This window comes from Molothrus ater, chromosome 12 (genome assembly GCF_012460135.2).
Source record: "Molothrus ater isolate BHLD 08-10-18 breed brown headed cowbird chromosome 12, BPBGC_Mater_1.1, whole genome shotgun sequence".
NCBI classification, from domain to species: Eukaryota; Metazoa; Chordata; class Aves; order Passeriformes; family Icteridae; genus Molothrus; species Molothrus ater.
Genome location: NC_050489.2, coordinates 9,109,735 through 9,129,673, shown reverse-complemented (window position 1 = coordinate 9,129,673; position 19,939 = coordinate 9,109,735). Strand labels below are relative to the sequence as shown.

At 38.8% G+C, this 19,939-nt stretch overlaps 1 protein-coding gene across 1 annotated transcript in view; it reads right to left on the bottom strand.

The window, feature by feature from the left end:
* Window positions 1–376: 376 nt before the first annotated feature.
* Window positions 377–19,939, bottom strand: part of NKD1 (NKD inhibitor of WNT signaling pathway 1) — a 109,122-nt gene continuing 89,559 nt past the window's right edge. The window contains exons 7-10 of the mRNA XM_036390442.1: window positions 13,090–13,237; window positions 11,990–12,074; window positions 8,111–8,241; window positions 377–7,377 (exon numbers count right to left, since the gene is read on the bottom strand). Coding sequence (XP_036246335.1) covers window positions 6,803–7,377; window positions 8,111–8,241; window positions 11,990–12,074; window positions 13,090–13,237 — 939 coding nt within the window. The 3' untranslated portion in view covers window positions 377–6,802. The remainder of the gene's footprint in view (window positions 7,378–8,110; window positions 8,242–11,989; window positions 12,075–13,089; window positions 13,238–19,939) is intronic.

The window sequence follows — 19,939 nt, the reverse complement described above, 5'->3', positions numbered from 1 at the left end:
TCCAGCCATGGGATGAGAGCAGCTCCAGACCTCCCATCCATGGGGTGAGAGCAGCTCCAGAGCTCCCAGCCCTGGGTATCTATAGAGTTCCTATCTCTGGCTTTGAAAATCAGCACTGGCCAAGTGAGACTTTAATGCTAATTGCTGTAGCATTTCACTGTTTATCTTAGTCGAACTAGCATTACCAGTCATGGTTGTTAACAACCTCAAGTGGCACTTTATTCATCTATCAACAGCCTTAGCCTGTGAACAAGCAAGCAAAGAACTATAAACACCCACTCCAAAGTCACTCTGTAGGTTTAAGCTGAAGCCCAAAGAAAAAAGGCTATTCACAGATCATCAGAGAGCAGACAAAATACAACCTCCAAACCAATGGTTTAATCTACAAAGTTTTATTTGTCTTTTTAAACTTGTAAACCATAAAAAGAGCTTATCAAATATCTGAAATTAGTACAAGAAAAAATGATGAATCATAGCAAACTGCATTTGTAAGGTCCAAATTCCAAGACATGCATGGGGCTCTTCTGCTTCCATTTATGAAGCTGAAAACAAATTTGGCCCAGTTTGTTAGGTGCTTTATTAGAAAATTCACAAAGCCTCAGCATGCTATACTTCGTGAATAGAACAGAATGGGAAGGATTAAATGCAAGAAAAAGCACTCAGCACCAGAAGGATCTGAACCCCACATCTTCACCCACAAAATACAACACCAAAGGAGTACATACATCCCTTAGCTGGTAGTAATTAGAGGCAGCTTTGTCTCTATGGACTAGGCACTCAAAGGAAGACACACACCCCACCTCACAGACATGTCCTAGAAACCAGAAAGAACAATGCTCATCATTACCACTATGCCTGCCATTGTTAATGTTTGCCCACTGCCAAATTTATGAAGCCCCTTAACATTATGTCTTCAACATCCTTAAAAACCTTCTGGAACTTTCGAGTCTCAGATCCCAGAACACCAGCCTGATGAGACAACCAGCAAAGCCTGTCTGTGATTCCTTGTGCTATAAAGATTATCCTGTGTCAGTAGATTTCACAGGCATAGTGAATGCTTAGTGTTTAGAAAAATCAGGACAGATACGGAAACTTTGGGTAACATTTGACCAATTTCTGTGTGTTTGTAATCAAAGAGAAAAAGAACTGATGTCACTGTTCAAAATGTGTTCTAAGGAATATTCAAAACATCTGTAGAAACACCTCTGTGTCCAAAACCATTTCCTTCAGCTTGGACAGGGACTCAGGGATCCTTCCTTATTCTGCCACAGCCCCAGTGATTATCTGCAACTTTCCTGCCTTGTGCCTCCCCCTGCACGCTGGAGATTCACCTCTTAAAGAAAGTCTTTCAAGTTTTCCCAGTGAAAAGCATTCTACAAACTACTGTTGCTGTTTTATGAGCAAAAACTGTACCAGAAGAGATTCATAAAAGTAATATGAATAAAAATTTCTCCATACAGGATTTTCCTGCCCCTGGTGTGTCTCCCCCAGCCCCTCTGTTGGACAGTTCTGTGCTATCCCTACACTTCTCAAATCCTTCCATCCTTCCCTTGCCACTCTTTCTTCACAGCTCTAACCCTCACAGTAATCTGCCTGAATAGTCCGTAAATCCTGCTAGTTTAAACCAAAGAAATTAGAAGACTTCATCCATGTGACTCCTATCATGTCAGCTCATTTAGGATTGAGTTATCTAGAAATATATAGAATTATAAAAGTAAATTATCGCATCATTGAAAACCTCATTATTTAATAACTACAACCCAAGCTTCAAATAGGATGCATTTCAATGTATATTGAATAATTTCAATATAATTTGTTTTTCTTTATCTGTTCCTTTTAGACCATTTTAAGCACATTTTAAATGTGCACAGAACAACAAAAAACCCCAAAACAGACCCTTCCAAATCAAATCAACTCAACATCTGTTCAAATATGCAAACAAAATACACTATTATGTCATAAATAGAGGCTGGTTTTACTGGTAAGTGCATTAGGAAAGATACCTTCTTCCAGAAGCTATTTAGAAAACACATTAAGTTCAATTTTTAGTTTATGGATTTTCAAACATGTTTCTGCTGGTATATAAAGAAAAAAACCAAAACCAAAACCAAAGAAGTCTGACAATTAATAGGATGCTGAATAAATAGGTCTTGGTTCCCAGCAAAGCCATGAATAAGTCATGTTTGAAAATGTATTTTCAGATCTTGATGAATTGCATCAAGGTAATTAAAGGTGAGACTTGATTAGCTGACATGTTTCCAAACATGAACATTCTTGCCTGTACTCCAGGCAAAAATTATGGTGAATGTTTTTGCAAATTTTCTAGCATGATGAATTTTTCTCAAGTATAATCTTGGCCCAAAGGGGCCCAACTTTCCTGTTAATTGGAATACAAATGAAATCTGTCATTCAGTAATTGAGGTACACAATGACATATGGAGAACAGTATGCATTCATCAGAGCTCTGTGTTTATGTGGCAACTTGTGGACTGCTGAGCACACACAGTGCTCATCCCTTTAGAAAAAATCACCTCTGTCAGAATCCATCTTGTTCCACTCACTAACTTCTGCCCGAGGACACGCTCACACACTCACACACACACACACATATATATATACATATACATATACACACACAAAGCACACACCTTTAAAGTACTTCTCCAGCTAAACATTGCTGTTCTATCCTCACAATGACTAGAGTAGAAAAACCATAATAGAGGTCATATATTTGGTGATATATTTGGGGCTGCTCTGCCAATATGCCAGGAGAATCTGTACCTCATCATCCAAGGGCAGAACTGGGTCTCCATTTCTAACAAAGAATAAATGATATGAGGCTGTTTCAAAGAGTTTGGGAAGTGCCTTGAGGGCTTCCAATGACATCAGTGTAAAGAATATTTGCTGCAAATCTTAATTAATTTACCAGCTTGATCTCTTACAGCAAAACTTCCATTTACTACTAGCAAACCCATCAGCAGTAAGATGAAAAAAAAATAAATACTGGAGTTACTGGCTGCACATTATGTAGATTTCAAACCCACCTTCCTGGAATGAACTTATAGGCACCCTGCAGCCAGTGGGAACCTAGCAGCCTTGCCAGGGATTTCACTGGGACAGAGATTTTACTTCACAGCCTTAGCTTAGGTTAATTGTTATTGTGGTCATGAAGTTGTGAGATCTTAGCAACCCTTCTTTTCAAAACACTGCCCTCCCCAGAATTGCAGCTGGTAGAGATGAGCAAAATTTTTTCAATTTAATTTTTTCAGCAAATAGTGCAAAGTTCAGGATTGACTTCATTTTGCTGAACTGCCTGATGTGAAAACAGAAGAAGGAAGTGAAAAGTCTGGAGTTTTCATCTGAAATTACTTAATGCCACTCCATTTTACTTTTCAATATTAACAATATACTCAACTCTGGTATGTTTTTCTTTGGAAGTAAATGTTTTGATCAACCAGAAACTAAACTCTTTCAAATTTTGATTCAACTATGGTTTTGAACAACCTAAACCAATATTTATTTTTTTTTTTAAGGAAAAGTTTTCGGAATTAATAGCAAGATGAAATATCAGTTACTCAACACAGGTCCAACAGCAGGGGACAAGTAGTTTAACTTTGAAACTTGATATTTTAAATATTAGACCAAAGCATATCCAGCCCATACGTAATTTCCTGATCCTGTTCCCAAAAATGTTAATGCAAGCTCTTTCATCAGTGGGATCTGCAAGCACTGACAGCAATTGCAACAGGCCCCTGAAATCCACAACAAGAAGAAAGAAATATACTTTCTGAACTAGTAAAACTTTAATTAACAGGGGGTTCTCTTGGCACAGTTTTTGCTGTTAAATAAATAAAGCATTTAGTCAAAACCATCTATATTTACTATACAAAATACTGAAAAGCAAACATATTTAAAAGGTACAGAAATTTAAGGTTTTGTGAAAAGAAACTGTGCTACATGTTATTCACACTTATAATGCACATAACACAACTGCAACACAGTATTTAGATACTGTATATTCATACATGGCTGGTGTAAGGTTTTCATAAGGGGATGCCATGTTATTAAGATGCATTTGTGTTTCATAGACTCTGAGCAAGGCAGAATTTGTCTTTTGAATGTCCAAATATAATAAACCAAACCAAAGCAATGCCAGGCAGTAACAAATGGTCAGTTGTGCTCCACATCAGAGTCCACCTGGCACAGCCAGCACTGCACACCTCTCACTCAGATGGATTTTGGTAGTGGTGCTGTTTTCTTTTCCACCAAAATATCTTTGGGTGAAGGAGCAGTTTTACCCCTTTGCTGCCCTTTTCTAGAAAACCCCACAATTCTGAAAGCACTCGAGTTTTCTACAATGTTTTCTGGTTTTCAGTAACAATCTGCATTTTAAAAAATTGAACAATTGAAAATTGAACAAAAAAGAACAATTTCCACCTCTCAGTCTTTGTGGCACATACTCTACTGAAAAGAGAACAGCTTTAATTACTTCTTCAAAACAAATAGCATGGCATCCCTTCTTAGATGGAATGTACACTGTGTGTTTGCATGCGGTATAATGTAAGTCACTTGAATACATCAGACTTTTTTTAACACTATAATATAAATAAGCTTATTCCTTCTACTAGACATATAAATGCCTTTTTTTTTTCTTTTTGCAGTCCATAATTATATATACATTGAAAAAGAATGATACACAAGCAGCAAAAAAGGCTTAGACTAGAACAACTCAGTGGTAACTAACCAAATTCGTGGCCTTTTCATATTATCAACACAGAAAATTCTGCATATAAATATTTTTGGACTTTAGGAATTTTAAAATAAACAGAACAGTATAGTTGTCACACAGATCAAACACATTTTAAAAACATTTTGTTAGATTTTACAGAACACGCTGTTGACAGCTAAAAAAAGTAAAATAAAATAAACCAGATTTTTTCAAGGGGACAATAAGTCTAAACATCTGCTGATCCAGGGAGACAAGAGACTGAGCTAATTACCATGAAGCAGTGATTCCATTCCAATTCCGTGAGAAGGCAAGGCTTCCCTCTGTTGTTTACAAGGTGATGTCTCTGTCTTCTTAGGAAGGACAACATCCCCCTAAACCTGGTCAGCAGTAAGGTAAGACCCCATTTTGGACTGATCAAAACTCTAGTCAGAAAACAAAAAATACCCCAATCGTAAAGGGCTTATAACAATGTCGGATAGTTACATTTTACAATATATACTATTGACAAAATACCACAACATTAAAAATAATTAAAACCAAAAGCAAATACATTTATAGAACAATTATGTCTTTATGTAGGAGTTCTCTACTTTAATGTTCCAAAAGAAATGTAGGTGTTTTCCAGTCACTTTCTACCTGCAAAATGGTGATCTGTACAAAACCCAAGTGAATCTATTTTAAATCTGGGCTCCACAGAAAGCAAAACGTCAATGCGCTGACCCTTTTTTTTTTTTTTTTTTTTCACTTTTCCCATTTTCTTTTGACCTTCAAATTTCTCAGCAACCATTAAGGTCTTGTGAGTGTGATCTGATTCTCCTTCATGGAATGGAAGCCCTTTGATATGGAAAAAGTAGAAGAATCCAGGAAGATTGTGAATGATACTTTTATACACATCTCTAAAATGGGAGAAGCACAAATTGATAGGTGCTTGGGAAATTCAAACTGGAGGCACCAAGAAAATGCCATGGCATATGTTTCTAAAAAGTCACTGTTGTGGAAAAAACAAATATAATGTTAATATTCAAACCACAGATTTCTAAAACACAACAAAATGTACCTGAGAGTGTGCATATTTATATATATATATTTATATTTATATTTTATATATATTTGCCAACATTTAAAGTGAGAAAGTATATTTTCCTCAATTCTTTCTCATAACAAAGAACTGTGGATTTAAACAAAACAAATCTCCCCAATCAACCCCTCTCCTTCTCAAAGCCCCATGAATGATACTTATGGCCCAAGCACTAAAGTCTAGTGCTGCTTTGGAAAGCCCCATTTCACATCCTTCTCTTTTCAAATAGTACCCCAAACAGAGTGGAGAATAAGCAAAAGAAAAACCAAAAATAAAAGAAGTATATTTAAATATTACCCAGTATATAACAGACTGTACTTGTGTCAATGAAGAATCTCCAAGAAAATAAAGTGTAAGTCATACTAATGTAGCCCTGTTGACAAGTTTAGCTATTATTTCCTTGTAATTAAGATGATTTGAAAGGATGTGAACACAAACAGGCTACACGAACACAGTATATTAAAATTCCCCCCTGTAGCACATTACAATCAATAAAAAGAAAATAAAATCTGAATAATACTAGAGGTAGCAGCTGTTTGTATTTTCCATTATCTGAGTATCTCTGGAGTCCAACCCTTCGAACATTGCTCCCCTGATGAAAGGCTTGTGTGCGATCAGCCGGCGTACAGCAGAGTGGAAAGCTGGATGTCTGCAGGAGTGTTTGAAGTATCTTTCTGAGTACACTGGAAGTAGTACTTGTACAGAAGTGCGTTGACGACCTGTATTAAATCACAGCTCAAAAAGCTATGGCTGTTTGCTGTTTTACAAGCCACTTAAAAAAAAAAAAATCCACAAGGTGTTTGAGTAAGCTATGCGTTCCACAACATATAAATAGGGTGAGTTTCAAGAGTTCCATAAAACCTCTAAAATATATGCTAGCTGAATATTAATGGAGTAATGATAATATTAATCATAGTAATGCCTTAGTCCTGGTATCACAAGAATGCATTTCCTTCATTTGGGATGATTCCTGGAGAATGTTGGTGGGATCTCTTCTATGTCTGGTAGAAGTGGTGGTAGTGGTGGTGGTGCTCATGATGGTGGTGGTGCTCGTGTCTTTGTATCATCTGTCCCACTTGGCCTTCATATAAAATGACTGTGGGCAGGTCTCTCACGTGCTCCTTTTCCACAACTGTCCCCGGAGACTGGAAGGTTTTGCACATTTGGTGATTCTCCTTTGCCCTCTGCTTATGCTTCTTGTGGATCTGTTGGGACTGCAAGGGAAGGTACGGGAGGTTCTGGCCCACCCGTGCACTTGGGGAAGCCATGGGCAAGGGCACCCCTTGGAAAGGTTTATTCCTAACTGCCCTTCCAGGATGCACAGGGGCGACGTTTTTGCCCTGGGCTTTGGGAGACCTCACAAAGTGCTTGTTGGAGTCCTGGTTCCGGAGCCTCTGCTGGATTTCTGCAATCTTGGCATAGGAACTTTCAGCCAGATTGATGTGGTTTGGATCCACCACTTGAGATTTCCTATGGTGAGCATGGAAGGTCTCAGGCTCATGAGAACGGGATCTAGTTTGATTCACAATTCTGCCTGGTGGGTCATGTTTTTGAGCTGCTGGAGGAGATCCTAGGAAATAACAAGCTGAGTTAGTCATCTAGTATTTCAAAGTTGTAATTAGTAGCATGCAGTTGGCAGGGATAGCATTATCGGCAGAACAAATTTTTCCTAAGGAAGTGAATGCAATTATAGCTGTCTAGTTTAATTACATTTTATAATTCTGGCCAGTAAATAATACACAAATATGAATACCTATCTAGAGAAGTTGAACACACACTGTGTGTGTGTATGTGTATAAAAATCTTTATGTTACCAACTCTTGGTCATCAAATTAACTGTGAAGGGAATAGTAAAACCCTGGCAGAGGGCAGGGAAATTAAGGAAATCCAAATCTCTTTGATGTGGGGACTAGAGCCAAAATTCCAGGTACAAACACACATTCTCCTATTTTTGGGTCAGTAGTGACTATAAAATATGTGCTGGTCTCATCTTGGGAACAAGCTCCAACATCCAAAAGTCAATCCTTACCTCACCCGTAGACTAAACTTAATCATTTAGATGTAAAGATTGTTCTCCTAGGCTCAGCTCCAAGCTTAGCTACACAAACAAGTACATCAAAGCAGCCTTGCAGCACATTACCCACTCTGTAGTGATACCACCTTCACCAGTAATTATCTTGCAGTATTCACAGTCCTATTCCTGAGTCACTACAGACAAAGCACACAGCTTCACAATTCACTGTCCCTGGCATGGAACATGCAACTGAAGGAACAAAAGATTATGAGGTTACAACATAAATTACCTGGCCCAAACTTTGATGTGTAGTTTTCTATTCCTGCAAGATCCAAATAGTGGTTTCTCCTTTCAATGTTCTCATCAACGCAATGACGATAGCACCCACTTTGCTCTGGATTGTTCTCACTCTGGTGGTATCTGTCAGCAGGAAGCAAAATTACCATTCAGCAGAACTTCTTTAAAGTTCTTATCACCATCTGCAAACCAACAACTAATGGACCCTTTGAAGTGACAGGAGCTGCTCACAAAGAAACAACAAATGCTTGAAACTGTGGATGACCAGACTTGTTTTGACGATAGGCCCAAACTGACTGTTCCTTCTCCTCACATAAATCAACCCTGGTGTTGCAAAGCAAAGGAGGCTTTCCAATTGCATCACATGTGCAAAAGCAAATAAAACCACTCCTAGCATTTATTACTTTCTGTCTTAGGGCCAAATCATTCAACCAATTCTCCAATTAGGACACGCCAAAGAAAATTTCCTTTTTGATTCATGACCATTCCCACCACTGTGAGGAAGTGCTGGGGTAATCCAGATCAATATCCATGTGCTCCTGCTTCAGAAAGTCAGGCAACACCACAGGTGTAGTAATCAGATAGAGCCTGGGAAGAGAAGGTGCTGGTAGGACACTCAGAGGTAACTGCAGCTTTCCAAAATATAATTAATAAGATCAGATCAGACGCTGGCTTTAGAATCCCAACTCCTTTTCCTGCTCAGCTTTGCAATTTTATTTATAGCAGAACTATTTCCTGAGAATGAATATCTGAAATACCACTCATTTATGAGACAGAAAAAAATCAGGCAGAAGTTTACAGTATTGTAGCCCATAATACCAAACAATTTTATTCAGCAATTTAAATGGGAAGTCTGCAAATATGAACAACATTTTCAATATAACAAACAGTATAAGCAGAAAACCCTTGATTAAGTTGCTGCTTGTCATTCAGACAATTCAGTCTCCAGGACCACGAGATTGGCTTTGCTATTTCCCTGTGCAAGTGCACTGATGTCAGCCTAACACCAGAATCTGGCCTTGTATCCTACACCAGTTGCTAAATATGGGGTCTGTACTGTATGGTGCCCAGTACTCTGCTTTTAGTCTATTAACACATTTCTAAGTTTCCAGAGGCAGCTGATCCCCCTGAGCTTTGGCACAAATGGCTTTCCTGGTCTAGTTTGTACTGTTCAGGGACATTACAGAACTGAGGCTCCTTGTGTCTCTGTCAGACCCAGGCCTGCAGTGTCTTTTATCAAAGTCACAAGACTTGACCAAACTGGAAGATCATTTCTGCTCTACTTTGATAGAGGTAGAGTCTCCTGAATGGAGGAGAGTCTGCCTGGAAAGCAGGTAAGGTTTAAAGATTCTAGTCAGCTTTGAAAGGTGACATGGGCTACTCTCAAAAAATAAAAAAAAAGGAATGTCCATGTATTCTCTACATTTTGGACACCCAACCAACTCAGCACCTTTCCAGTATCAGATACAACTTTACACTTGTTGTTGTGTTGTTACACTTTAGCATGTGAACATTAAAGATCTCTGGGGCTAGAACTTGCCTAACTGCAGTTGCCAGGCATGAATCACCTACAGAAACCACTGGGACTTGAACACATGTGCTGAAGACAATTCCCAGTTAACCCGGAAAAAACATCACTGAGTTTGATCCAACACAATTAAGTAACACTGCATCCAGCACTGCTCTTGGAAATGAAGCTAACAGGGAACCTGTTATTTTGTTACTGTAATAAATTAAATCTCTCATCAAGACAGAGGAAAAAAAATTATGCCAGTAGTGCCACAGCCCTACATTCTAATAACTTTCTTGCATGCAAGATGACGTTCAGCAATATTCATGCAAATATACACAGCAATGCAATTATACACTGATGAGAGATGAGCTCCAGTGTCAAAGGAACTCCAAGTACTTCTGAGAACTGGAGTGTCTGGCACCCAGGCCCTCAGTGCTGTCCTGCAAACACATGGGAGGACTTGGGCAGGCACCAACCATGCATTGAGGACTGTGCAAAAACACAGTGCTGTTACCGGGCTTGGGCTTGGTATGATTCTGGTTCTAATAAAAAAGGGCATCTGCTGGAGGGTTTGTGGGGTGTATGGAAGTCCTTTCTAAAATTCCCATGCTGATGTGTCATCCTGATGGTACAGAGCACACAACAACATAGCAGGAAAGGGGAATAGAGCACAGGGCAGAAAATGCAGGGACATCCCCTGAGGGCCTCACTCACTGAGAACACAGAGTTTAAGTCAGCCAGGGAGAACCAGGCTATCTAGCCATGAATCTAGCTTCTTATCTTGATACTCTTATTAGCCCTACAGGTGAAAACTCCTGCCTGGAGCTTTCAGCAAATGAAAAATCCAACCCATCTATCTCCCAACCTTCAGGACAAAAACATTTCTATCCATTTTATCTTGAATATTAATCACATCTTGCCTAGAATTCCCTAAGTGACTGAACATGTGACATGTGTGCACTTCTCACAAGTTCTCATTGCTGCTTTCAAAAGGGAAGCAACTGCATTAATATTGTGAGATTCTGACCTGAGCCTCAGCAGCTTTCCTGAGGGTTGTCACCTTGGCCAGAGTGCACAAACATCCCTGAAACACACACAGTGTGAACAGCACACTCTTCATCCTGTCTACATTTAGTGGGATGCAACAAAAACTGGCAGCTGCTGACCATTGTCCGATGCTGATCTACTCAGCTCAAAACACAGTTTTTCTGTGAGGAAGCCTCTCACCAAAGGAAGGAGAAGGACAAACATTTTGGCCCAACATTTGATGCTTCCATGACTGTGGATTTAATTGGAAATGCCTGCTGTTCATAAAAACACTACATTTGCAGAGCCAGGACTTTAAGGTGGATAAGAAGGGGACTTCAAACTGAAAAGGGATTTTTGCACTAGATTATCAAACAAAACCAATCTATTGAATTCACACAGGACAAAACTTTGCTAATGGGCAGAGGGAATCTGCACACCACATCTAGGCCAGCAAGTAAAACCACAGAGTATTCTTCAGCTCATAGAAGATTCTGTGCAGAGTTGCTGACACAAGATTAATAGTAATTTTATTCTTCTTTTAATCTGAAATTTGATTGTACTGGGATTTGCTGACTGGAAAAACTCACTAGCATTTTTTCTCCATCCAAAAAAGGGAGGTACTGTTCTCTTGTCAGTTTCAATAAGACTGACTGCTCCTTCTCCTGATAAATTTGCTATGTATCCAGACAAATATCCCTAAATCTAAGGAAAGCCAAAGGTTTGGGTTTTTTTTCTTTTTTAAATTTGCAGCTGAAGAAACAAACATAACTAATGAGTCAATGTCATTACTGCAGTATTTCAGTACACACTTCCCTTTGCCTTCCAAGCAGTTTCTGCTATGAAACATAAAATCCTAAAATATATCAAATACACACAAAGATGACCTGCTAGCATTCTGTCTGGGTTATGAGCTGGTAACCAATTAGCCCGTGCAAAGCTTGGCACTATTTGAGTTGATGAGTGAAAAAGATGGGCTGGAAGGAGGACAGAGAAAGGCAGGAGATGGCCTTGAAGTAGTGGAAAAGGTTTTTGGACACTTTTAGCCAAAAAGCTCTGCTATTAACCTCACTTATTTGCAGATGGCATCTAAAAAGACAATTCAGATCCTCCAAAGAGCTCATAGAGAAAGAAAATTCCAGGATGTTTTTTTCTTTTTTGTTTGTTTTAACATAGGTATCCAGCTATAGAATGTGCTCTTAAGTCCACAATGGAAACTCCTGTAATTCTTCTATTTTAAAATAATTTTTTAAAATAAAACAAGCAAGCAAGGAATCAATGGTTGAGGTTTCCTCAGAGTGCCTGTCAGGGGCCAGTGTTCATTCCCCTTACCTGAGGGAAGCCCTCTGCTTCTTCTCAGAGCTTCTTGCTTCTTCATTAGCTTTGTTTTCAGCTCTGTGCCTGGCACTCTGCAAATCTGCCAGCAGAAAGTACATTATTGTCACACTGCTGTCCTTGCTGACCAGCACAACCAACATTCCACATTGCAAACACCTCTGTTTGTGTGAGTAGATCAGATGTGATGCATCATTTCCTGTCATCTTCCCAGGCCTGCTTTCACCCAAAGAACAGATTTTATTCATAGGTGACCTGGACTGCAGGATCTCAGCCAGGGCTGGGTTTACTCTGCACTCCATGGGGCAGCCCAGGTGGAGCCACACTCACACTGAAGGCTCAGTGCTGTCCTAATGCACCACAGAGCTCCCCAGCAGTGAGAATTTGTCTCTGTCTGTTCTTGTGGGAGTGATTGTTTTATTAAAATTGAGGTGACCAGGCTCTCCTTTTAGATCTGATGCCTACATTTTCCATTGAAGTATTATTTTAAATACTTTTAAGTATTTCAATTTAGTACTACTCTACCTACTGAAGTAACTATGCTGATGCAATTATTATTACAGGGAAGATAAGTTAGATGAGCCATCGTGGTACAAACATTTTTACAATGGCAGACTATGCCAGCACAGAAAATGTACAATTTTTATGCACAGATTATTTAAGTTTACTTATGCTTAATTGTTTATTTTTGCCCAGCAGCAGTGGTAGCTACACACTGGGCAAGAAAGATTTTACACCCCTACACCTCCTCCCACACAAACCAAGTGCTGCAATATCAGCAGAGATAAAGTGGTGCAAGTCAAGAAGGCCTTAGATCTGCCTTGCAGTGCACAAAGACAGTTACACTATAGTTGGGTTACTGCTGCTTCCAAAAGAAGCCATCCATCAGAAGGGGGAACCCTCATTTGCTAATGAGACTCTGAAAGGAGGGCAGGTAATTTTACAGTCAAGATCATGGGGCTCATGGGGTTTAAAAGACCCACATAATTATTTGCCTTTAAGTATATATGCATTTGTATTAACAAAATATAGAGATGGATTTTCAAGGGACTCTGGAAGCTTTTGTATTTTTCCAATGGGTGATTGCACATCCTTACCAGTATGATTTAACAAGATACTCTTTTTCTTCTGGCTGCTGTCTGGTGCCACAGTAAGTTTCACTCTCAGAGTTTTGCTGGAACTAGGAGAATGGTTTACTGATGCATCAACTACCTCATAGATGGTATGAAGCAAGCTGGTAATGTCCTGGAGAAGGATTGAAACACAGAAGAACACAGCACTGTGAAAATGGCATGAAACCCACAGCTTCAATGCTTACAATTGTTTTGGATTTGGCACTATTAAATGTTGAGGTATCCTCAGAAGTCACTGAATTTAGAAGACTTCAACTTGCACAGTTACAATCAGGAGTGTTACAATCTTCATCAAATGGGTTTATGAACTGGGGCTAAGCAGATCAAACCAATAACAACAGCACAAGACCTGCAGGTTTCCCAAGGTCTGAATCAGCAAAATGGTGTTCTGCCCTCTCTTTTCTTTGATTTACACAGAACCCAGGGATAATCATTCATACTCCGCTAAAAATTGAGTTCACGTGGCCAATACATCAATTGAAGAAAATCTTGGGCATTACAGTCTTCTTATTTGTTTGGTTTTGATTTGGTGTTTGTTTTTTTTTTCCCTTGGCATAGTTAAATGGTTGATTATCTAGAGGAAAATCAGTAAGAAAAGTGGCAGAACTGTAAACCTCAGGTTTGGAAAGAAATTATGTCTGTCTGAATGTCACCCTACCATCTGTGTTTTGGGGTTTAGCATATTTTGCAAAATTCAACCAGTTTTAAACACACATTTTGAACTGCAAATATTATCCAGTCAGGCCTATTACAGAACCTTCTTCACAGATCTCTTTGAAGGCAATGGGATGTGATCAGAGGCTTACATGTCTGGCTATATGGGAAAGAACACCAGCCAATTTTAACAAACCAATGGTTTCAAACAGGAGAAACACTGTTTAGTAGCTGGTGATGCTCAAAGGTCTCCCAGGCTGACTTAATCTAGCCAGGCTCAATCAGGGCACTACCTTAAATTGCCAGGATGAAAAAGGGATCTCTTTGCTCACTGCTTTTCCTCAAAGGGATTTTACCCAAACTGGTCTTGGGCACCAACCTAAGGCCAAAGCATTCTGATAAAGCATTCTGATCATTGCAGGCTATAAAGAGCCCATTGAATGCATATCTGAGAACTTCCCCATGCTGGTCTTCCTTTTCCTTGATCTATCCTACTACCCAAGCTCTTCCCAGATGCCTGCAAGCACAAAGGAAATACCTAAATCATCTTTTGTTAGGTATAACTGGTTCTGAGGATTAAGAGTCAGGTCTATAAAAATTCAAAACCTCTACAACTTCTCCTTTGCTCAGGAGTCACACTTGTAACATGGGCAGCTCAAAGTTTAGTATGCCCTAATGGAGCCCCCCACCACTTTAGAAGTCAATACACAGTCCTCATTATGGAGCCAGTTTTAAAGATTACATAGAAATGCTAATTTCTACTCACACAGAATTTAGAGAAATATTGACCTTATGGCCAGGACCAATGATATTACAGTAGATGATTTTCCAGCTCAATAGGAAGAATGAATAACTAAATCCTAGAGGGTCCAGACTTTGTCTTAACATGCAACTTCTCTAACTTTTCTGCACTTAGGAGAAATTCTCCAGACCTGTAAATTCAAGACAGTATTCATAAAAAGAGAGCAGAATATGTATTTTTTCTCTCATTGCTGCAAGAATCTATATGGGCTGTTATCAGTAGCTGCTTTCCATGCTCTTGACAATCCCTGTCTAAAGCTTGAGTGTGGGACAGAGTGCTCTATGTCAATCTGGTGGACACCTCACAGCTCTTTAATACATCTCCATTCTCACGCTTCCACCCTAATTTGAAACCTAGCCAGATCTCTAAATGTGGCCAGAGTCACATCCAACAGCCAGCTTGAAGGCCTGAATTTTTATTTCATCTAAGAGGAAAAATCCAGGCTAGCACATAAACAGACAAACAAGCCATATCTGTTATTTTATACATCCTCCATAAGTCATGTTCAGGAGCATTGTGCTATAATCCCACTCTTTGATAAACCTTCTCCCTCAGCAAAACACTTAAGCACAGTATTTACTCTTAACTGGGCTCCATACACTCAGCATGTGGGTGAGTGGGGCTTTTCCCATACATTCCTGGACAAGTGTTGGTTAGCCAACATGTCATGTTTCCACACAAGGCTGCTATCAAGAGGTTATTATCAACTCTTTCACTCACAGTAATCTGCCCTTCTTCCTTTTTTCAGCTATGCCAGATATTTGTAAAGCCAGATGTTTGTACATCCAGTCTATTTCAGCTTCAAAAACCAAAGACAGAAAATCCCCCACTGACCTTTTACACGTTTTTTTTCAGGGTTGAGGTCTAACTTGCTAACTGGCTGACAATCTGCTTTTTGTGTTCTGTGAGGGTCTTTCTCAACAAGCTGCTTGACTCAGCAGTTTAAAAACTACTCCCAAAGGCTGTCAGGGAAGGCAAAATGTGGCATTTGTGTGACACATACTTGGCAAATCACAACTATGTGCACATGCATATCACATCAGGACAAGTTGCACGTCTCAGCCAAACAGGCCCAAATTAACCCAAATTAATGTCCAGGCTGTGAAATGACTGCACAGAGGACTCAGCACCCTTGTGGACTGACACACTGCTGTCTCTGCATTTTGTTATGTGTTTAACAGGCAGCCCTGAAGTTCCTGCATTCTGGCACTGCAGAACGTGGTGCCCACACTGGATGTGTCCCAAGATCGAGGTTAGGGACAGCCATGAGCAACCACTCAGTGCTTATGCTGATCTCCTAAATACTGACAACAACGTTTTCATTACAGGATTCATTTACTTGTGGTCCTAATTTGGGGTTGGGAATTACAGCAAATTGACAGTTCTGATTTGGTCAAACAAGGCTGCTTGGGTTGTTCTGTCTCGTGTACCACAGTCCTGGCTGAGCAGGTACGAGCCACAAGGCAGCTTAGCCTCCTGTTGCTTCACAATTATTGTTTCACAATTATAACACTTGAATTTCTGAGGCACTGATCTACTGAGAATGGTCTTTGTCAATGAAATTTGAACTGCCACTAAAATTCCTTTCTCACAGCCCTGTTTTGGCAGCTAATATGGTAATGGTTTCTTGTCAAATTGGTAGCAATAGACCATTAAGATATATGTTACACACTCTGTATTTTATAGTTACATGTATATTTACCCCAAAAGTATTTTCATCTCCCAGTAGCCTGCCAGCAGACTTCTTTCCCTTGAAAGCAGTCCCACTGAACATTATCTGTATTTAAATTCATTTAAAAACTGCCTAAATCCATTGAGACAGCTTTGCCTTCTACACCCCAGCCTGGGCTTTTCACCATCCTCAAGAAATTTAGCCTCAAAGATCAAGAATAAAACCTAGACAAATGTTCCTCTTGTCTGATACATAAACCAGCATACTCAGAGCCCACCTACCAAAGAATCAAACCTTTATGCACAATGAATGATGAGTTTTGCAAATCATGGTATTTTGCAACTGTTCTGCTTTAGACTGCTTGGCCCTTCCCCCACAAAAAGTGTATTTTTAGACTACTATATTAAATGGGTAAGGAGAAACAAGAATGAACAAAAATATTTCTCTCCTTCATAGTAAATGGAATATATTTAGAGGGAAGTATTCTGCATGACTCTACCTTCTGAGGGGCTTCTGGTACGAAAAATTTCTGCTGGGATCTCTAGGTTAATCAAGTACTAAAACTGAAACTATGATATTTTTCCACAGAGAGGAAAACAAATGCTCACTGAGTAGTACCCAAACAGCCAGCACGTGCCATACCCAGATTTATTTGTCTTTTGCTTATTGAACACATGTTGGTTTTTCCAGGGTGAAAATCTCATCCTTTTTTATCAAGCAGCCAATGCAACAAAAGTATATTAAGAAGAGAAAATTTAATAGATTGCCTGAAATATTTCCATTTGTTAAGTCCACACATGTATGCTGCTCTCACACATCTATCTGCAGAATACTTTATGGATCTCCAGTAGGAGATTAACAGTCATTTATAACATTCAGAGAAATTTGTAACATTTAGAGGAACCAATAGGTCTGAAAAAAGAATGAGAGCACTGAAGTATTCCTCATTCCTTACAGAATATGTGTGAGACTGAGAAAGTCCCTATTCCAAGTATTATTTTTAAGGAATAGTAGTAGTAAAGGGATGACCTTATTTTTCCCATATTAGCATAGATTATCATCACTAGTTAGCAAATTAGAGATCTTTGTAGAAGACACTAATAGATTTTTTTCATTAGAATTAATTTAACAGAATGAGATATTTGTACCCAAAAAAACCCCAACCAACCAACAAACAACACCCAAAAAACCCTGAACTACCAGCCTCCCCTTAGAAAAAAAAAACAAAAACAAACAAAAAACCAAACCAACAAACGAAACAAACAAACCCCCAGAGAACACCCCCAAAACCAAAGAGTTCAATAAAACTGAGAGATTCAGTTTGATTCTTTGTAGCTTGCCTGAGAGAGAATTCTTTGACTCTCCTTAAAACCAAGAGAGAAAGTTATATTTTTTCTTAATATTTCTATCTGACATGAAGCCATCATTTCTAATGACTGAAGTGATGGCCACAGATACAACAGGCACTGCTGCTCTATGCATTGGTTTCATTGTTCTTTCTATATCCTGAGTTAGCACAAACACAGTGAAAACCAACAGATTTCAAGATAAGGATCAGGCTGATAAATGGGTGACCCAAAAAAGCCAATATCCTTCCCCAAGTCAATGACTTGGTGCTGAGCTCTGAATGCAGATATAACCTCAACCTTTTTATTCATCAGAGTATAGGAGTAAAAGAATCTAAAAAGGGAAAGAACAAGTCACAAAGGAAACATAAGAGGAAAAATTTGGTATTTAATGTAAGATACAAAGAACAATTTTAGCATTAAAAATGCATGAAGAGAAACATCAATATCAGTTCATTACTTTTCCCTTGGAAAAACATAAATACAAATGTCTCATTTGTACTTTGTTTGTAGTCTGATTTCTACATACAGCAGGATGTTTTTATTGCAACATCAGCTCTGTTTGATCACATACATTTTTGAATCGTTCTTATTTGGAACGCAAAAGGAACTCCACTTGCTATCTGCTCAAAAGCTGCTCTAGAAGAAATTTCTCTTTTTTTTTTTTTTTTTTTGTCCTGACAAGTAACTTTCTTTTGTGCTTATTCCTGTGCAGTTGCTCACCAAAGAAGCTCAATATTACAAGGAAGAACTGGTTACAAAAAAAAAAACCAAAAAAAAAAACCCTAGTGTTTATGAAGCATAATTACATTCAGAGAGCTCAATATAAAACCTCACGGATCAAAACACATTAGTTCAATTATCCAAGTTTCAAGTCCGATTACAAATATTCATGTGAAGATAATTACAGCGCAGCTGTCAGTTCTAAAAAGGCCTGCTGTACATAATGAATTGTCCTCTTATGGCTTATGGAATGAAGGGAAGTGTTATTAGCCAAGTTTTGTAATATACATATTACAGCAGGAAAAGTTATCTCTCACTAAACCAAAAAGGACTGAGAACTGGTCATCTTTATGACAGAAAAAGCAGAAGTTTAATAACATACAGTAATGTTAATTTACAACTTGCCATCCCTATAATTATGCTTTCATAACGGGTCTATCTCTTCAAGAAGCATGACTAGATGTGAATTTCTAATTATAAGGACTATAGAATAAGTCATACAGACTCTAGGAGGAAATCAAAGCAGCATTAAGTTCTGAAGATGTTGTTAGATCCAGGAGAAATTTCACTAAAATGGAATTTGAATGCTCTAGCAGTGATCTGTCATTCTGTAGAACCCAAGGGAAGTTGTAGCAACGAAATACACACCTTATTTACAATTTTTATACATTTGAATGAAAAAGCCAATTCAATTCATCAGTAAAATTGCTCCCCAGCTATGTGTGTCTTACAAATTTAATTTAACACTGGATTCCTTTGGAAATTCTCTGGACATGAGGTACAATGTTTTAAACACAATGATTTGGAATCAAATGAAATAGATGTGGGTGGGCAAGCTACTTCTTTTCCACTGTCTCACTTTTACAACGTGGTGAAAAGCAAGAATAATGCTACTGACTTCTTTTTGCAAAGCACCTCCAGGTCTGCAGGTAAAAAACTAACTGAAAAAATGTCTCTGTTAAATCCATATATAAATCCAGGAGACATTAAAGGGAAATTCTCCAAGAAGGAGAAAAGGTCCATATTAAGCTTTTCTCACCAGAACACTGGACCTTTGTTAAGAAAAGCTGACTGGTTCTGAATGCATTTTCATCAGCTCACTAAAGGGCACTGGTACAGATCTGCCTCTTCCTCAGACTGCCCATTTTGTCCCTGCTCCAGCAATGTACTTCACATACTTTTGACTGAAAACATGTCTCTTATTAATTTTAATTGAAACTATTCAAATGTTTAATGTTCCCCCTGGTTAAGTCATTTGCAGGAACAGGAGCAGAGTTGCTAAGCAAAGGACAGTATCAGGCACACTATGTCTGCCCATCTCCCAGGGGCCAAGAGAACAAGAAATTCTATGTCATATTAAGAGACTAAAATTCCTCTTTTGTGGCCAGGATTATCTATGAGCTGCTATTGTTGGTCATTCTTGCTCAAAAAAAACCCTCATAAATTGCACCTGGATTCAACAGAAGATAACCAAGAAGATGGCTTATACAAATGGCCCTGGAACAGTTTGTAAAAGAAGTGTATGACATAAAGGGGAAGATTTGGAATGGTGCATACTTCTTGTTTCTATCTTTGGTCACATGTAAAGAGCTGAAAATTATCAACCTATTTGGTCCC